The sequence below is a fragment of the Apus apus genome, chromosome 10 (assembly GCF_020740795.1).
Source record: "Apus apus isolate bApuApu2 chromosome 10, bApuApu2.pri.cur, whole genome shotgun sequence".
In the NCBI taxonomy this organism is placed as follows: domain Eukaryota; kingdom Metazoa; phylum Chordata; class Aves; order Apodiformes; family Apodidae; genus Apus; species Apus apus.
Window position 1 is genome coordinate 3,479,356 of NC_067291.1, and position 14,794 is coordinate 3,494,149.

Sequence of the window (14,794 nt, forward strand, 5' to 3'; positions counted from 1 at the left end):
AGTGGGAGGTGTCCCTGCCCATGCAGGGGAGTTGGAACTATATCTTTAAGGTCCCTTCCAACCCAAAGCAGTTTGTGATTCAGTATCACACCGTTTGCAATTATCTGGTATATTATTAAGCCACAACATATTGCTTATCCATCTTTCAATTTATGCACCAAGCCGTATCTTCTCCAGCTTAGACAACTAATTGGAGTGTTAAGCCAGACAAATTAGACCCATGTAATTTCCACTGTCCAGCAGAAGTGCTTTGCAAACAGCGGTCTGTGGGCTACATCTACTACACACTACATCTGCCCACAGAATGTACCTAGGAAAAGCAAGTTCTGTTGGAAAAATAAATAAAGATTTACAAACCATGAAAGTCCGAAAATCACTAAAGTAAAAATGTAATTAATTCTTTTACTTACAGTAATGCTTCCTCTACCAATAGGTGTTACTGATAAAAGACATGAGAGGGACACACTCAAAAGATTTAGGTACTAGGATAAACACCATAACGAGCTGTTCTGTAAAACAGTATTTACAAAAATGAACTGTAAAAAGGATCAGTAGAGAAAAATGAGTTTCTAAATCACTAAACATCCCTGCAACATAGCTCAAAGTATTCTCTAGTAAAGAGCAGGTCACCTCACAGGTTCTGTTGTGCTGAATGCTCATTTTCTGCTGCAGTGCAGGTCTTATTTTTGGACCACAGCACAGAGAGTAGCAGTGACAGAATACTGCACAAAGAACAAATCAGCACTACAGTCTCATTCACTGTATTTTTCTGTTCAGATTTTGCACCATCTTTCTTGACTCAACTGTGGCTGGCAGCTAAAAATAAATTTTAAATCACTTTTGTAAATACAAGGAGCTTGCTAACTACATGAAATAGTTCTGCCCTCCAAAACGTTTGCACTTTTATCTCGAGCTTGGACCTCATTATTCACCACGTATCAACATCATGTGCTCCAGGATCTGCATGAGGGGCACAGAACTTCAGAAAAGGGACCGTTTTTTAGTTATGCTGCCAGACAAAGACAAGAAAAGCAGAAAACAAGAGAAATGTGAGAAGTTGGTTCGTTCAAGTTCTTTTACTTAAAGCACCCTTAAGCTTTGTAGAAAACACAGTAACTCAAAGAGATAAAAATAAAAACTGCAAGATTAAGTATGAAAATCAGAAATAATGGCATCCATTTGGTGGAACTACAGAAGAGAGACTGAAGACCTCCTTTCCTCCTAGGATGGGTGAATACATTCATGAGTGAAAGCCTGCAACCAGTGTAAAATGAAAAGCTCATGACTCTTTCCTGTATTAACTTCTGAATCTCTGTCCTCTGTTCAGTTTTATCTTCCTTTTTCTCTCTCTCTCTCTCTCTAACCCATCCTTTCTTTTTCAGATATTCCTACTGTTTAATGCACTTTCTCGCTGTGACCTAAAAAATCTAAGGCAATGAACAGATGATCATAAATGATTACACCTAATGTCAAGAGAGTCTCATTAAGTGTATGAACTCCCAACTTTTACAGCTATTGATGTAAAAACACAGTATTTGGAAGCACCTTCATTTTTCAAATTTAACATATAAAAATTAATGAGCTGCAATCTAAAGTAAATTATTTAAAGTTGGTGTATCTCTCTCCCCTTGCTTCCCACCTGCATTAAACATGGTGCTTTACTGAGAAACAGGCTCACTGCCTAACTGTATATTCTCACACACAAAAATACAGCCTGTTGTGCAACTGCCTGTCAATTCTTTTATATGAGACCTCCTAATCAGAACTGAAGACACATGCAGGAAGGAGAACTTTCCTCTACCTCTGCTTGTTTTTAACACAGATGTACCACCTTCTACATGTTGTCAATTTTCCAACTATTTATTGGTCATTGATAAAATAAATAGGAGAAAGGATTTTTCTGAAAAAAATAATAATTGATTGCAAAAAAGAAATTAACAGTGGTACTTTAGAGCTAATGTTAGCATTTTTTAATCTCCCTAGCTTTCTGGGTGATTAGTCTCCTCAAAGAAAGTTTTACATATTCTTTTTATGGAAACCAAGTTCGACACAGACACAGCCTCTTCAATAGATTTACAGACACAAAGAAAACTGGCAATTTTGCTGTTGCTTCTTGTGTAAGAGTATCACCTAACCAGTTACATGTATGTTAGAAGTGTACACGACGTGTTCACCTTGGCATCCAAGGCACGTTTTTTGAGTGAGTTTATTTCTCACATCTCAAGCTTATGGCTCACTCATTTCTGCAGCATTGGAGTTCAGTGCTCAGCAGTGAAATCTGAGGGTGATTCTAACAGGTTAACTGCAGGGCAGGTTAGCAGGGCTAATAAGTAATGAACATACTGGTTCTGAGAACCAAGCTACTATTTCTTCAGTGCTACACAGGGTGGAAGAGATATACCTTTATAAATAGAGATTGCTACACTCAAGATGTTTTAGTTACATATTGTTGGCATTTATCAGAAAATGTCCATTTTCTGAAGAGTAAGGCCACCAGACACATCAGCCTCACTGCAGCTAGGAAGGAAACCAGAGGCCAGAATCCCTCCTGTCCCACATGTGGAGATCTCAGGCACCTCTCTTCTCTTCAGAGCAAAGAAGGCAATGCCAGCCCTCCCATGTTTTATAATGAGTGAGAATATTCTCAATGCAGATTCCATCCAACTTTACTGACTTCTACCATGTAAATATTTATACTTTCCCTGTTTAAGGAGTCTACAGAGGGAAAAGGATATTTGCTCAACACACATTAGAAGACAACAGATTTTGTGGGGGTTTTTGAGAGAGTAGAAAGGTTTTTCTTGCCTGATTACTCACTCACTACCTACAGGTTTACTTCAGGGACAGGCTTAATACACTGTCTAATCTGCAGTCCTGTCTTTGTTGCTTAGCACAGAGATCAGCATTATAAACTAAATTTCTGACAAAAACAGCTCAAACTGTCCACAAAATTCCTTCAACAACACTGGCAGATGGGAACTGACTGCCATGAGCATTTGATATGCTAGAGCAAAGACCCATCAAACTGCACAAAAGATTTTTATTCCAGTATCTTTAAAGCCATGGAAATGTCAGTTCACATATGGCCTGAAAAAGACAGACACTGATTTTCCTTTCTTTTTTGCTTTTCCTTCTTTTTAATTTCTCGTGGGAGTGGTAGCTAGTCTGATGCTATCTGAGAATTTCCAGGCACATGAAGAGGGTTGAGCTATGATCCACCTGTTCCTGGTTGCCTATTAATACTGGGTTTCTTGAGAGAAACATTCTCTCAGACAAAACAAAAAGCTCCCCTAGTTAGCAACCAGGTTAAATTTGCACTTGTGCTTGGATCCTGGACACCTTCTGGCCTTAAAGAAGAAATGGTTAAGGAAAGCCTTGGGGTTAAATTAACTCAGAAGACTCCTTTATTGCCCACTTATTCATCTCTAGTCTGATGTCTCTCTTGTTGCTCTGTACATGGAGATGGAGACCTACTAGTGATCAAGTGTGAAAACTCACATCAGGAACTAGGGATTGTGGACAATGATGTTGAAACCACCAGGTCATGGACAGATGCAGCTTGTCACAACAAACCAGCATTTTCCAAGCATAGGGATGTGCCACACCTTCCTGCTGCAGAGCCTTGCAGTTTGAACAATTACAGCTTGCCTACATCAGCTACAGATCCAGAACAGAGCCATACAGAATATAGGCAGATCATACAGGTTGGCACCTTCGAAGAACTTCTCAGGGAAAAGTATAGAGAAGGTAACACTCGGAATCTGTGACAAAGGCAGACTGCCACGGAGTGGAGGCTGAGTCCTACATAACTTGTTAGTGCTCTGACATATCTTCTGCTTTCTCCACCTGCAACCTGTATTGAAGCACTGGAGTAACAGAGCTTCACAGTTACAAATACAGATGCTGACAGAAACTACAAGGACTTAAGACATTTTCTGCCACCTCCTGTGCTGCCCTTCACACATCACTCTCTTCACACATGAGGGAGATGTAGCTGTTGTTTCCTGTACCAAACTGATCTGACCCACCCTATACCCTTCTCACTCAGGCAGAAGCCAATCACATCAAACAAGACCATGAGAAAGGAATTACACCATGTTCACAAAACCAGACATATTCCCAACCAAGTCAGGAGGTGATACAGGGATAGTATTTTACTTCTGTTGCTGGGCTTCTTGAGCTCAGCTCTGCTTAAGACTGCAAAGCTGTTGTCTTGGTTTAGTGGTCATGGTGAACCAAAACCCAGAGAACAGAACTGGTCTCTGTTACTCTCCTCCACCCTCAAGATAAAAGGGGAATAAGGAAGAGAGACTTAAAGGTAGGAAGTTAAAACTGGAACAGGGAAGGCATAATAACATGTGTGATAATAATGAAAAATATACTAACATATACAAAATTTATTTCCAGCGTTGCTGATACAAGTGTCCAAAAGTCCCTCATGGCAAAGCAGACTTGGGAAAAGGGTCCATGGGCTCTTCCCAACACTCAGTGGATTTGGATCCTGTAGAGCATGTGGTGAGCTGATGACAAAGTGGGATCCTCTCTCCAAGACCTCTGAGAGCAGCAAAGCAGTAAGGAAGAAGGGAGCAGGAAGAGGTGGACTTTCCTGCCCTCCTGGCTTTTAAGGTGTATGGCAGGAAATGGGAGGGAAACCTGACCCCTCTCTGTTCTGCTCCTGGGATACCTCAGGGTCCTTAACATCTTCTCTCTAGGCCCTCACGCTGATATCACGAAACTAGCCAGGGCCCCCTCAAGCCATAACAGCTGCTCATATGGTTACAATAATAGACCTGTGCACTTTGGCACAGTAAAGAATTGAGTTTCAGATCATAAAAATATATAAAAATGTGCATTTGAACTAAACTGGTATTTACTCAGCACCAAAACAGCCTGAGGGTTACACCTGTGTACTCAAAATTAATTTTCAAGTGCCTCTTTTGCTATACAGGGCATTTTATGTTACAGTTGTACCATCCTTATATAACCTACTTGAAATGTATTTCCCCTTGTTTGTAGTAACAACTTTCTGGAGATGTCTCATGAAGTACAATTTGGAAAGAAATTAAAGGCAAGAGCCTTCCTCACATACTGCTTCCTGACTGCCCTACTGAATACCTGCTGAACAGAGATCAAGCAGGTCTCTGCTGATCCCTGAGTACAAGTTAAAACATGTTCAGCTGTTAATAAATAAAGGATTATATACAGGTTTATAATGTCTTAATCAATGAGAGCCCTATATGGCTTACTGTGATTTTAGATGGATCTTATTGACAGTGGAGTACATACACATTTAGTGCAACACAAAGTGGAACAGTAATCACAGCATCAGAGGGACCACGTGCAAGTGCTCACCTAATCTGTCCCAAGGGATGTTAAATTACAGTGTTATCATTCCTGACAAATGTGTCTTCTTAAAGACATCTAGCAATTGTAACTCTTTGCCCTTCCTCCCCATACACCAATAATCTGCCCTAGCACTTCGCTGCCCTCACATTATTCTCGGCTTTGCTGCAATTCAAGCCTTTTACTTCTTGTCCAAAACACCACAGAGCTCAGTAACAGACTGGTCTCTTCCTCACTGAAGTCTCTCGTAAGCTCCCCTAAAAGCCTGCTCTCTATGTGAAACACAGTTATTTTAATCAGTACTCCATGGCAGGTTTTCTGAGCCTCTAATCATTCTCACTGCCTTCTCTCTGGATTCTCTCCAGTTGACCTGAATCTTTAATAAAAAATTGAGTATAGCAGTCTACCTACAGCCACTTCAAGCCTGAACCAGGCAGAAGGATAACTTCTAATGTCCTGAAGGACAGCAATGGTATATAATCTGACACTGGATTATGTTTGGGAAAATGTTATGGTCTTTTATTCCAATAAAACTGAAATAGCTCGTCTGTGAAACAGGAGTACTATACATTTATATTATCAAAGATTATGTTCTCACATAAGCAAACTACAGAATTGAAATTATTCTGTGGAAAGTACACAATCTGTTCAGGAATCAGCAGTACTGAGTCATTATCTCTCAAGCCAGAACATTTACAACTATGCACAAGAATCACATTCGACAATCCCCTATTACCCTGAAACCCTCCTGAAACACCTTCCACAAAGAGCTTTCACCAGGTTACTCGGCTTATCTGACAGGCTAGATGCTTGGTCTAGTTTCCCCTGAGAGAAGGCTTCCAGACTATGGCCAAATAGCAGCTATGGATCACTTAAAGTTATAAACAGCCCCAAACCAGCACAAATTAGTAATATTAACAAAAAGTCACTTCCATCCCTAGACAATAGTTGTAAAAAGAGTTTGAGGACAACTGGCTGTACTCCTCCAGCTCAAGGTTTTATTTTTTTACAGGCTATGCAATTTCTATAACCTAAAACTATAAACCAAAATTCTGTTGTTTGTACTTACCCTTCCCTTTGGTACTCCTCATCCAAATTCGACAAAAGCTGGGATCCAGCCACAGACACATCAAGTGTAGCTAAAGGTAGATCTCGATAAGCAAAATTAACAAGCGGTACAGGAGCAATGCTTTTGGTCTCTTCTTCTACTTGCTGTGAAATTATCTCAACTTCTGAAACACCACCTTCTATTGTAGGCCTGAAAACATAATGAGCAAAATAAAAAACTCTCTCTCTACACACATACATGTATATAAACCAAATATTAATAAATAAGCAAGTAAAAACAAGTTAGAGAACTCCACTGAATCCTAAAAAGACAGCAACTTAAAAAGCCTTTGCAAGGTCCTTGAGAGAGGTGACCTCAGTGAGGGGACAGACCAAATCTTTCCAGACTTGGCTTTCATAGAACCCACTGAAATCAACATAAACCTCCCAGACAACGGAGAACAGTATTTCACTCTGTGGAATCTGCTTCAAAATCACTAAATATAAATGGATGTGTTACAAACAAAGAAATATGGAAACAATGCATGAACCCAAAAGCAAAATAGTTATGCAAAAGAGAAAGAAGGCATATAACTATGCCAACTAAAACCTCACTGCTTTCCAAGTTAGATCAGTGAGCAACAAAAAGCTAAGCTAATTAATCTTTGTATAAAAATTAACTGTTGATGGATACGGTTTGACCTCTCTTCCACCACGGATCAATATTCAAATAGTTTTGATGAATGGTGACTTTGTTTCATTTGGTTGGAAAGTATCACTCTGTTACAAGTTAGTTCAAATAATTCTGAAGGGAAAACAAGGACTCAGAAGAACTACAGACTCCTCTATGCAGATTATCTGAACTATCCTCACACACAGCTTCTAAATGTGAACACATATTTGTCTTCCACCCCACTAACATTAATGTGAACTTCATGCAGGTAAAACCAGAGTCTAACTATGCATGTCTTCCACATTTATAACAAGATACTCTTTATCTAGAAACCCAAGCTTTGTCAGTCAGCGTATTATCTAGTGCATGCAAAGGATGACTTCATTGTAGGAGAGCCTGCACGTCAAGTTGCAGCAGGGATTGATCCTTTGCAGTACCCAGTGTAAGCCACTTGCTGCATTTGATTCAGAGCAGGTTCAAGCATAAAATTCTCTAGCTTTCATCCAGGGGAGCTAGTGACCACCTGAAGAAATCTCAGGCTCAGAACTTTTCAATAGCAGGTGAGACGTTACTCTTTTTCCTTAGGGATATAGCAGAGAAGTGTTTAGCACCCAACTTTCCTCTGCTATTTGACTGCAAAAGTTGCATTGGTGATTCTGTTTTAAAGGAACTTACTAAAATTTTCCAGCTATTCAAGCAACCTGAATAACAGATCAGGTTAGGAAAAAAATGAATAATTTAAAAGAGTTCTTAACTCATATATCTTGTAAGTCTAAGTATGTGGGTGAAGAAACTAAAATTCTGTTTGAAAGAGATAAAGATTATTGCTCAGAGCCTCACCATTAGACTTACCCTTTGGATGGAAAACATGATTCCTAAATTGAAAGCAGCTAAGTGCTGTCAGTACTACACAAGAAAGTAATTTTAAAAATCAGAAAAAGTGCTGTTATATCTCAAGTATCTGGCAGGGAAAAGTTGCAGCTGTGTCATACTATGGCAGAATGTAGAGGTAAGAGGAAGCACTATTAAAACAACTTAAAGGTTTGTTTTATTTTATTCTTTGTCTACCTCATAATGGAAACCAATGAAATTCTTTCATTTCCAACAGAACTGTATTCCTCTGTAAACAGTCTGAAATCAGAAGTGCAGAGGGAGGAGCTAATTTTAGCAAGAATTTTCTTTCTTTGATTTTTATCCTTGGTGTGATCCTCTGGACAGTTACCTTGACAAGTCCAAGCTGGCTCAGTTTGGGGTGAAAGAGCATACAACAATTCAATTTTGGTGTATTATAAAGGAAAAGGGAAATGCGTTGGTGCAGAGTTCCCTCTCCCAACAGTATTTACCTTCTGTATTCTTAAGACAGACATTGTCTGATTTGACTGAAAAGAAAAACAAACTAACAGACTAGTGCTGGCAACAGCTTTCGGACAGGTTTGGTGGCAGAAAAAAGGCAAGTGGATCAGAAAATAGTATGACATACTAGCTTTCAACTACCACCTGTTATTTACACACCAGACACACAGCACTCACATTTTTTCTGCTCAGTCACACTTGTCAGACAACTCACCAAATCCTACTACTCCTTCTCAAAATATCAACTTTTCCTTCCAGTAAAACTGATAGAACCCTCCTGATGCCACACCATTTTCCTACAAATAGGAACCTGTTCCCTTCTATTTAAAGTAAGTTATAACTATCCTCACATGGTACTTACTGAGGATTGGTCATGTTGAAGGATGCAACCGAATCAGCAGTGGTTCCAGCTTTTAACTAATTCCAGCTGCTCTGCACAGAAGTTCTAGCCTCCCAAGATTAGGTCTCTGTGAGAACCAAAACACAGTTATCTAAAACACAGCCAAAAGAACCCCAAAGGGCTCCAGTGATGTTTGTTGTCATGTTCCATGTTTGTCTAATAATTTAATTTCCCCCATGATTCTTTTTCAAATGGTAAAGGCATGAGGTAGTCTGCACCTCTCTTGTGAGACTGAGGAAACTCAGAATCCTGCTATGCCTGCATTTGCAGGCCTGGAGAATCAAAGGTAAATGGGGATATAGTCAATTTAAGAAATGGGAATAAAACTTTTGGAAACCGGCCTCTGACGACAGATGTGGATATGGGAATTTCTTAACACAGTAAGCAATTCACCTTTTATTTGAGAGACAATACAGTGATAATATTCACAACCTCCATCCCAAAGGAAGTTTAGAAAACAAAACAATGACAAAAAGCTACAGCTAGAGTTTTAAAAATTACTATTTTTAGATTAATCTCAACATTTTGAGGGAACTCAAGTCATAACAGCAGGGCCAGCAACACATAGAACATAAACATGAAATATTTACCTCTCCAGAATACAGACTCAGTCTCTTGTTTTTTTTTAAGCTGGACATATGTTCACATTCATACAGACTTTTGTTCTAACAACTCAACCAGATCTGACCAGTGGCAACACCGATAACACCTGCTCCCTCTTACTGGAGCTTGCAGCTCTACAGACAAAGTTTGCTCACCACCAGGACCAAAGGAGCAACTCGTGGCCGGGCAGCAAGTTCTTCTGATAGCTCTGGTGGCTCCCCAGAGAGCAGAGTCCAACTCGTAGCTGAAGGGATCATTACCATGACATAAGGCGCTTGGGAAGGTCAGACGAGTAACGTGGAGAGACACCTGAAAGGAGACAGAGAGAGTCAAGTCTCCAAAGGACTCCATGAAGCCTTCCTGAGAGAAAAAGTGGCAAACAGTGAGTAATTTCTGGTGCAGATCACTAATGTATTAGCTGATTTAATGAATTAAAAAGACAAGCAGTTAATATGAACAGTAAGAGGGCAGCACAACTGAAACCTTCCAAACACATGCAGTAGGCTGTGGATATCTATATCCTAAAGGGATTAGTATGATTTCTGCTTCCTTCTAGGCTTTATGAAAGTAACAGAAATTTCTTAACATGCACTGATATTTTGCAGAAACTTACTCTTTCCATCTATTCCACCTCATCTTTCTGTTATGTTCAAAACTTCCCTAAAAAAAGAAACCATAATGGGAGCACTAACAACTTCCAGTGAAAATTTCTGTGCAACTGAATGGTGTTTAAAGGCAACAAGGAACAACAGGGAGATTTCATTCTTCTGCACTTACCTCTTGCTTGCATTCCTACAGGATAGTGTAGGAAAAAGCAATTATATGGCTCTCCTCCCCATCAACATACAGGAACAGAGGGCAACCTTTGGGAATTCCATCCGCCATCTCAGAGTGTAAATTTTCCATGCAGCCCTTTCCACACTGATCCCACTCAGTGCTCAGTAAACAAAAAAGCTTCATGTCTCACTGCCTCATTGAAGGGAATCAGTTAACAGTTCCAGGGCTGGGTTTTTTTGAGACCAGACAGTACACAGGACATGCTGAGTTGCCATGTAAGTAAGAGCAATGCCCATTTAGTGAGAGTTCAGCAATCCTATTCGTTCTGTGGTGTGTTTTCAAGGTGAGATGGCTGTTAAAGGAGCAGTTTCCCTAGTTAAACAAATTAGTTTTGAAAAGGAGATACTACAAAGAATTATCCTAAAAAGTTTCTAGTGCAAGCTTTGAAGCTTAAAATGTGCAGGATCACAGTTCAAACCTCAGCAAAGCTGACTCAGCTTCACCCATCTGTAAGAGGAGGAAGGAAGTTTCACCCAGTTCACTGAGCTCTTTCTGAGGCAAGACCTTCAAAGAGCTTACAAGTGCTGCACTTGCCTTACAAGCCCTTCAGCTTTCCTCTGTTATCTGCACATGCATTATACGTGTCCATGTTCCTCAAAGCTTTACCCTTTCCTTCACCCCCTCCTTTGCAGAGGCACTGGTAGGCAACTGCTGCACAGTTCATGGGTTATGCTCAGAATCACACAAGTTGAGAAGTGGGGTCATGCGCTGTAATTGTGCAAAGGTTCATGACGCTGCCCTTGTCCAGATCACATCCTGCCTGAGTTAATTTGTTAATGTTTAGATGAATCATCTATTGTCAGTCACCACACCTCAGCTGCAGGTTGCTAATAAGGAGATAAAAGCCCAGCCTAAACAACACAAAGCCTAAAACACTTTGAAAAGCATGTGTTGAAGAGTAGCACTTACAAGAGTTTTTGCTATTTGCACATACTCTCTAAGCTAAAAGAAAAAACACCAACAACCAAACCATAAAACCCAAAGAGAAACCTTAAAAAAAATAAATCTTTACTCCACTTGCACAAGAAAACCATGACTTTTAGCATCAACGGGCCCAACTAGAGGAAGGGAGTAGAAAGATGGTTTAAGCCTTTTGCACCAAAGTCTCTACTAATTCACACCCTGTTTAGCTGAGCTGAAGTCAAAACCAAAAGGTTCAAGAGCTGTCTGTTGTATTTGCTCACGTTCTAAGGAGAATTATCATGAAGCTGTAAGCTCCTGTACAAAATACAGACACTAAATGTAGCCAAGTAGCTACCAAACCAAATTCTGACATGTTCTTCTAACTGAAGCTCTCCCACACACCCCTCCAACAGCAGCTCAGACACCTAGACAGCCTCAGTTTGCATTCACAGCAAATGCAACAGGACAAACTTTGAAGAAACTGCTGTTTGCTGCAATGCAGGTTTGTAGGTATTCTTGCTCAGCTTCTGCTCCTTCCTCTGCCCATACCATAGCCATGCACCTGCACACGTGCCATTACCGTGAGCTGGACCAGGAAACTGATCAAGCATTTCAATCAACAACAACATTTTCCTTTTCCTGCACTTTTTTTTAACAGGAAAAAAAAAAAGTATTGTTTTCTTGATACAGGTCACAGTACAGCTCCAAAAATAGTTATGTCAGCAGAACTAAGAGGGAAGGGCAGTGCACTGTGGGCATAGCCACAGAAACAAACAGCACAGGGGACAGATACTTAAGATCAGAAATACTCATCAGAGATGATGTGTTGAGCCTTTACCATTGGCAATACTCAACTAGAATAAGCACCCAAAGTGCTTAAAGGGGTGAAATGAAAATGGCTCCTCTGTGGGTTTTTCCTCTTTCTGTGCCACGTTGGAGCTTTTTATTCTGCATCCAGTACACATCAGGAAATGGAACTCTGTTCCTTTGTGCAAAAAAAGTTATATTCTTATTTCACTCTAGAAATTAAAATTCTTATACCATCTAAAGTTCAAATGCAAATGATGGCTATTAAGGTTCCTACTGGACAATCCTAAGGAGGTCACAGAGCTATTCAAACAGAATGGGAAAGACAGAATAATTTGAACTAGAAGGGAAACACCTACGCAGACATCACCCCAGAAGCTTTCCAAGGGAAAGGGGAAGTGTGATTTAGGGGTTGCTATATTTAGGTCTTGTGAATTAGACTAGCCATATTTCTTTCATGCTTAACACCACTGATATCACCCTAAGGATCACCATGAACATGATGTGGTCACTCATTTCCCCAAGAACTGTAACTGGTCTCTCCAGGATCACAACATGACAATTCTAACAACTGTTTTTATTTCAACCTTTCTGTGGAAGTTTTAACCAGCTCCACACACGTACATTTATAAAGTTTTCTTGGTCACGTATGTCAAAACCGTTTCCTTCAGAAATTCAGCAACTTGAACTTCTGAAGGGGACACCCTGAAAATCTCCTGCAGGAGAGGTCAAACACTTTCTTGCTTCACTTCTGGCTGAACAAAAGTGCTTTTTCTTTGTTTCCCTTAATGGGTGAACAGGTTCATTGTGATAAAAATTTTAAAATTTCTTTTTAATAAACTGACCCTCCCTAACCCCACTTTTATTTAAGACAAGAGTTTGACAAAGTATTTGTTTATATGGCTCTGTAGAGGGGGATAAGGAATGCTTTATTTGTTTTAAAAAACAATTGAGTTTGTCAAAAGACTATGAATGCAGAGATACCATGCAGAAAACAAACAGCAAATTCACTTCCTTAACAAGTCAAATACAATTAATACATATTATTTTAACACTGCAAATTCCCCATTCCATTAATGTCTTTAACATTCTCATGCAGTATCAAGAAAAGGAAAGAGGTACAGTTGATAGAGTTTTTTATTTCAAGGAAGAAGAGACATGGAATTTTGCATCTTTTTTATTGAGTGATCTACAGTTTTAAAGTACGTTGCAATAAAAGAAGGAAAATACCCTTCATCACAGGAAAGGTATTTAGATTGGAAAAAATCAGGCATTCAGAAATTAGGAAATGGCAGATTTGAACTTGCTCATGCAGCCATAATTCTATCCCCTTGTGGGACCATCCTGTGTGCTGAAATTAAGCAGAACACTGCAGAAAAGAGAGCATGTAATCATGTAACTAAAGACTGACTCGTTATTTTAAAATGTAGCTCACACTTTCTAGAAAGAAGTTTAAGCAGGCCAAAAACGAGAAAAATTATCTTATGCACAATTGCAATAATCTCCGTAAATGCCTCATGATCACTGGGTGAATCTTAAACTGCTCAGTAATCCAAATTTGGGCTACAAGACAAATAACTGTAGCTGGAAGAAAACCTTAAGAGGAGGACCAGGCCAGCACAAAGTTCCAGGAAAGCCCAGTCAAACCAACCCTCTTCAAAGGGGCTTGCAGGTGTGCAGCACACGGCACTCCCAGATGGAAAGAAATGGAACTGCTCTGTTTGGGATCTCGAAAGTCTCCACTCATGCTCCTTCTCTCTTATCTCTTCACCTAGAAACTTCAGAGAGAGGGCAGGGGCTATGTAGCAGGTTTACAAACAGTGTCCTATGACGTGTACACACTCCTTTGTCAATGTGCTATCAACATTTAACAGTGCTGCCCTGTGCAGCTCCCTCGGCAGTGCACACTGGCACTGCTGAAATTCACTTCTTCTGACACACCACCACCATTCCACAGAAAGGGCACATGTCTAGCAGGTACTGCAGCAATCCACAACATAGCTAATTCTGCAGATGTCACAGGGCAAAGAAAAGGTACTTATCTGAACTGAGTGCCAAACTTTGAACATTCTATGGCAAATAACAGGAGCAATATGGCATCTCAGAAATCTGGAAGAACTGAGTAACCATCAAGGCTACTCGAGTACTAAGTTTGCTCCTAGCTCCTTAATGAAGAACATGCTATTTGTTCAGCAAGAAGATTACTCATTTGATCTCTTCCTCTGGAGTAACTCTCCAAGCTTGCCTTTATAAATTGCCCCCATTTAGCTGTAATAAATAGGTGATCCCAACAGTTGTTCTCTATAGTTTCCCCATGTGGTTAAAGTGAAGAAAAAAACACACACTTCTGAGTCCAGAGAATGAACAAAAGAGAGCAATCACATTTAAAAGGTCCCTATAGGGATTTGGCTGGTCTTGAAAGTCCAAGCCTGCTTAAGAAGGGAAACCAGAAAAGCATGCTTGGTGTTTTCACATGAGCATTGGGCACAAGGCTGCCAGTTCACACAATTTCACTGCATATCTCAACCTCTCCTGCTCTGCTGATGGCTCCAACTGCTGAAGATGGTACTTTCATTTGAGGACAACTAAGGTTATATCTACATATACAAAGCAGCAACACTTCATCCAGACATGGCTCCTAGTGAGATGACCTCTCTTTACAGTCCAGCACAAAGATACTAACATGGGCTTAGATTAATAGCTCCAGCAGGATGCTGTGTTGATTCTGCTTCTGTGCTTGCAGTTGCATAGCTCAGTATTAGTTAACTTTTGTGATGTGCCACTGCACGTGCTGGTAGGAACAAGCTGGCATCAACAGCTCCACTGGA

At 40.1% G+C, this 14,794-nt stretch overlaps 1 protein-coding gene across 8 annotated transcripts in view; it reads right to left on the bottom strand.

Moving 5' to 3' along the window:
• Positions 1 to 14,794, bottom strand: part of TMEM266 (transmembrane protein 266) — a 100,284-nt gene that overhangs the window by 52,918 nt on the left and 32,572 nt on the right. For 7 of the 8 annotated variants that reach the window (XM_051628638.1, XM_051628636.1, XM_051628637.1 and 4 more), the window contains 3 exons: positions 9,575 to 9,728; positions 8,778 to 8,883; positions 6,413 to 6,601 (listed from right to left, as the gene is read on the bottom strand). In XM_051628638.1, coding sequence (XP_051484598.1) covers positions 6,413 to 6,601; positions 8,778 to 8,791 — 203 coding nt within the window. In that variant the 5' untranslated portion in view covers positions 8,792 to 8,883; positions 9,575 to 9,728. Of the gene's footprint in view, positions 1 to 6,412; positions 6,602 to 8,777; positions 8,884 to 9,574; positions 9,729 to 10,032; positions 10,777 to 14,794 lie in introns of those variants that run through there. The other variant, XM_051628640.1, reaches the window with a different exon arrangement.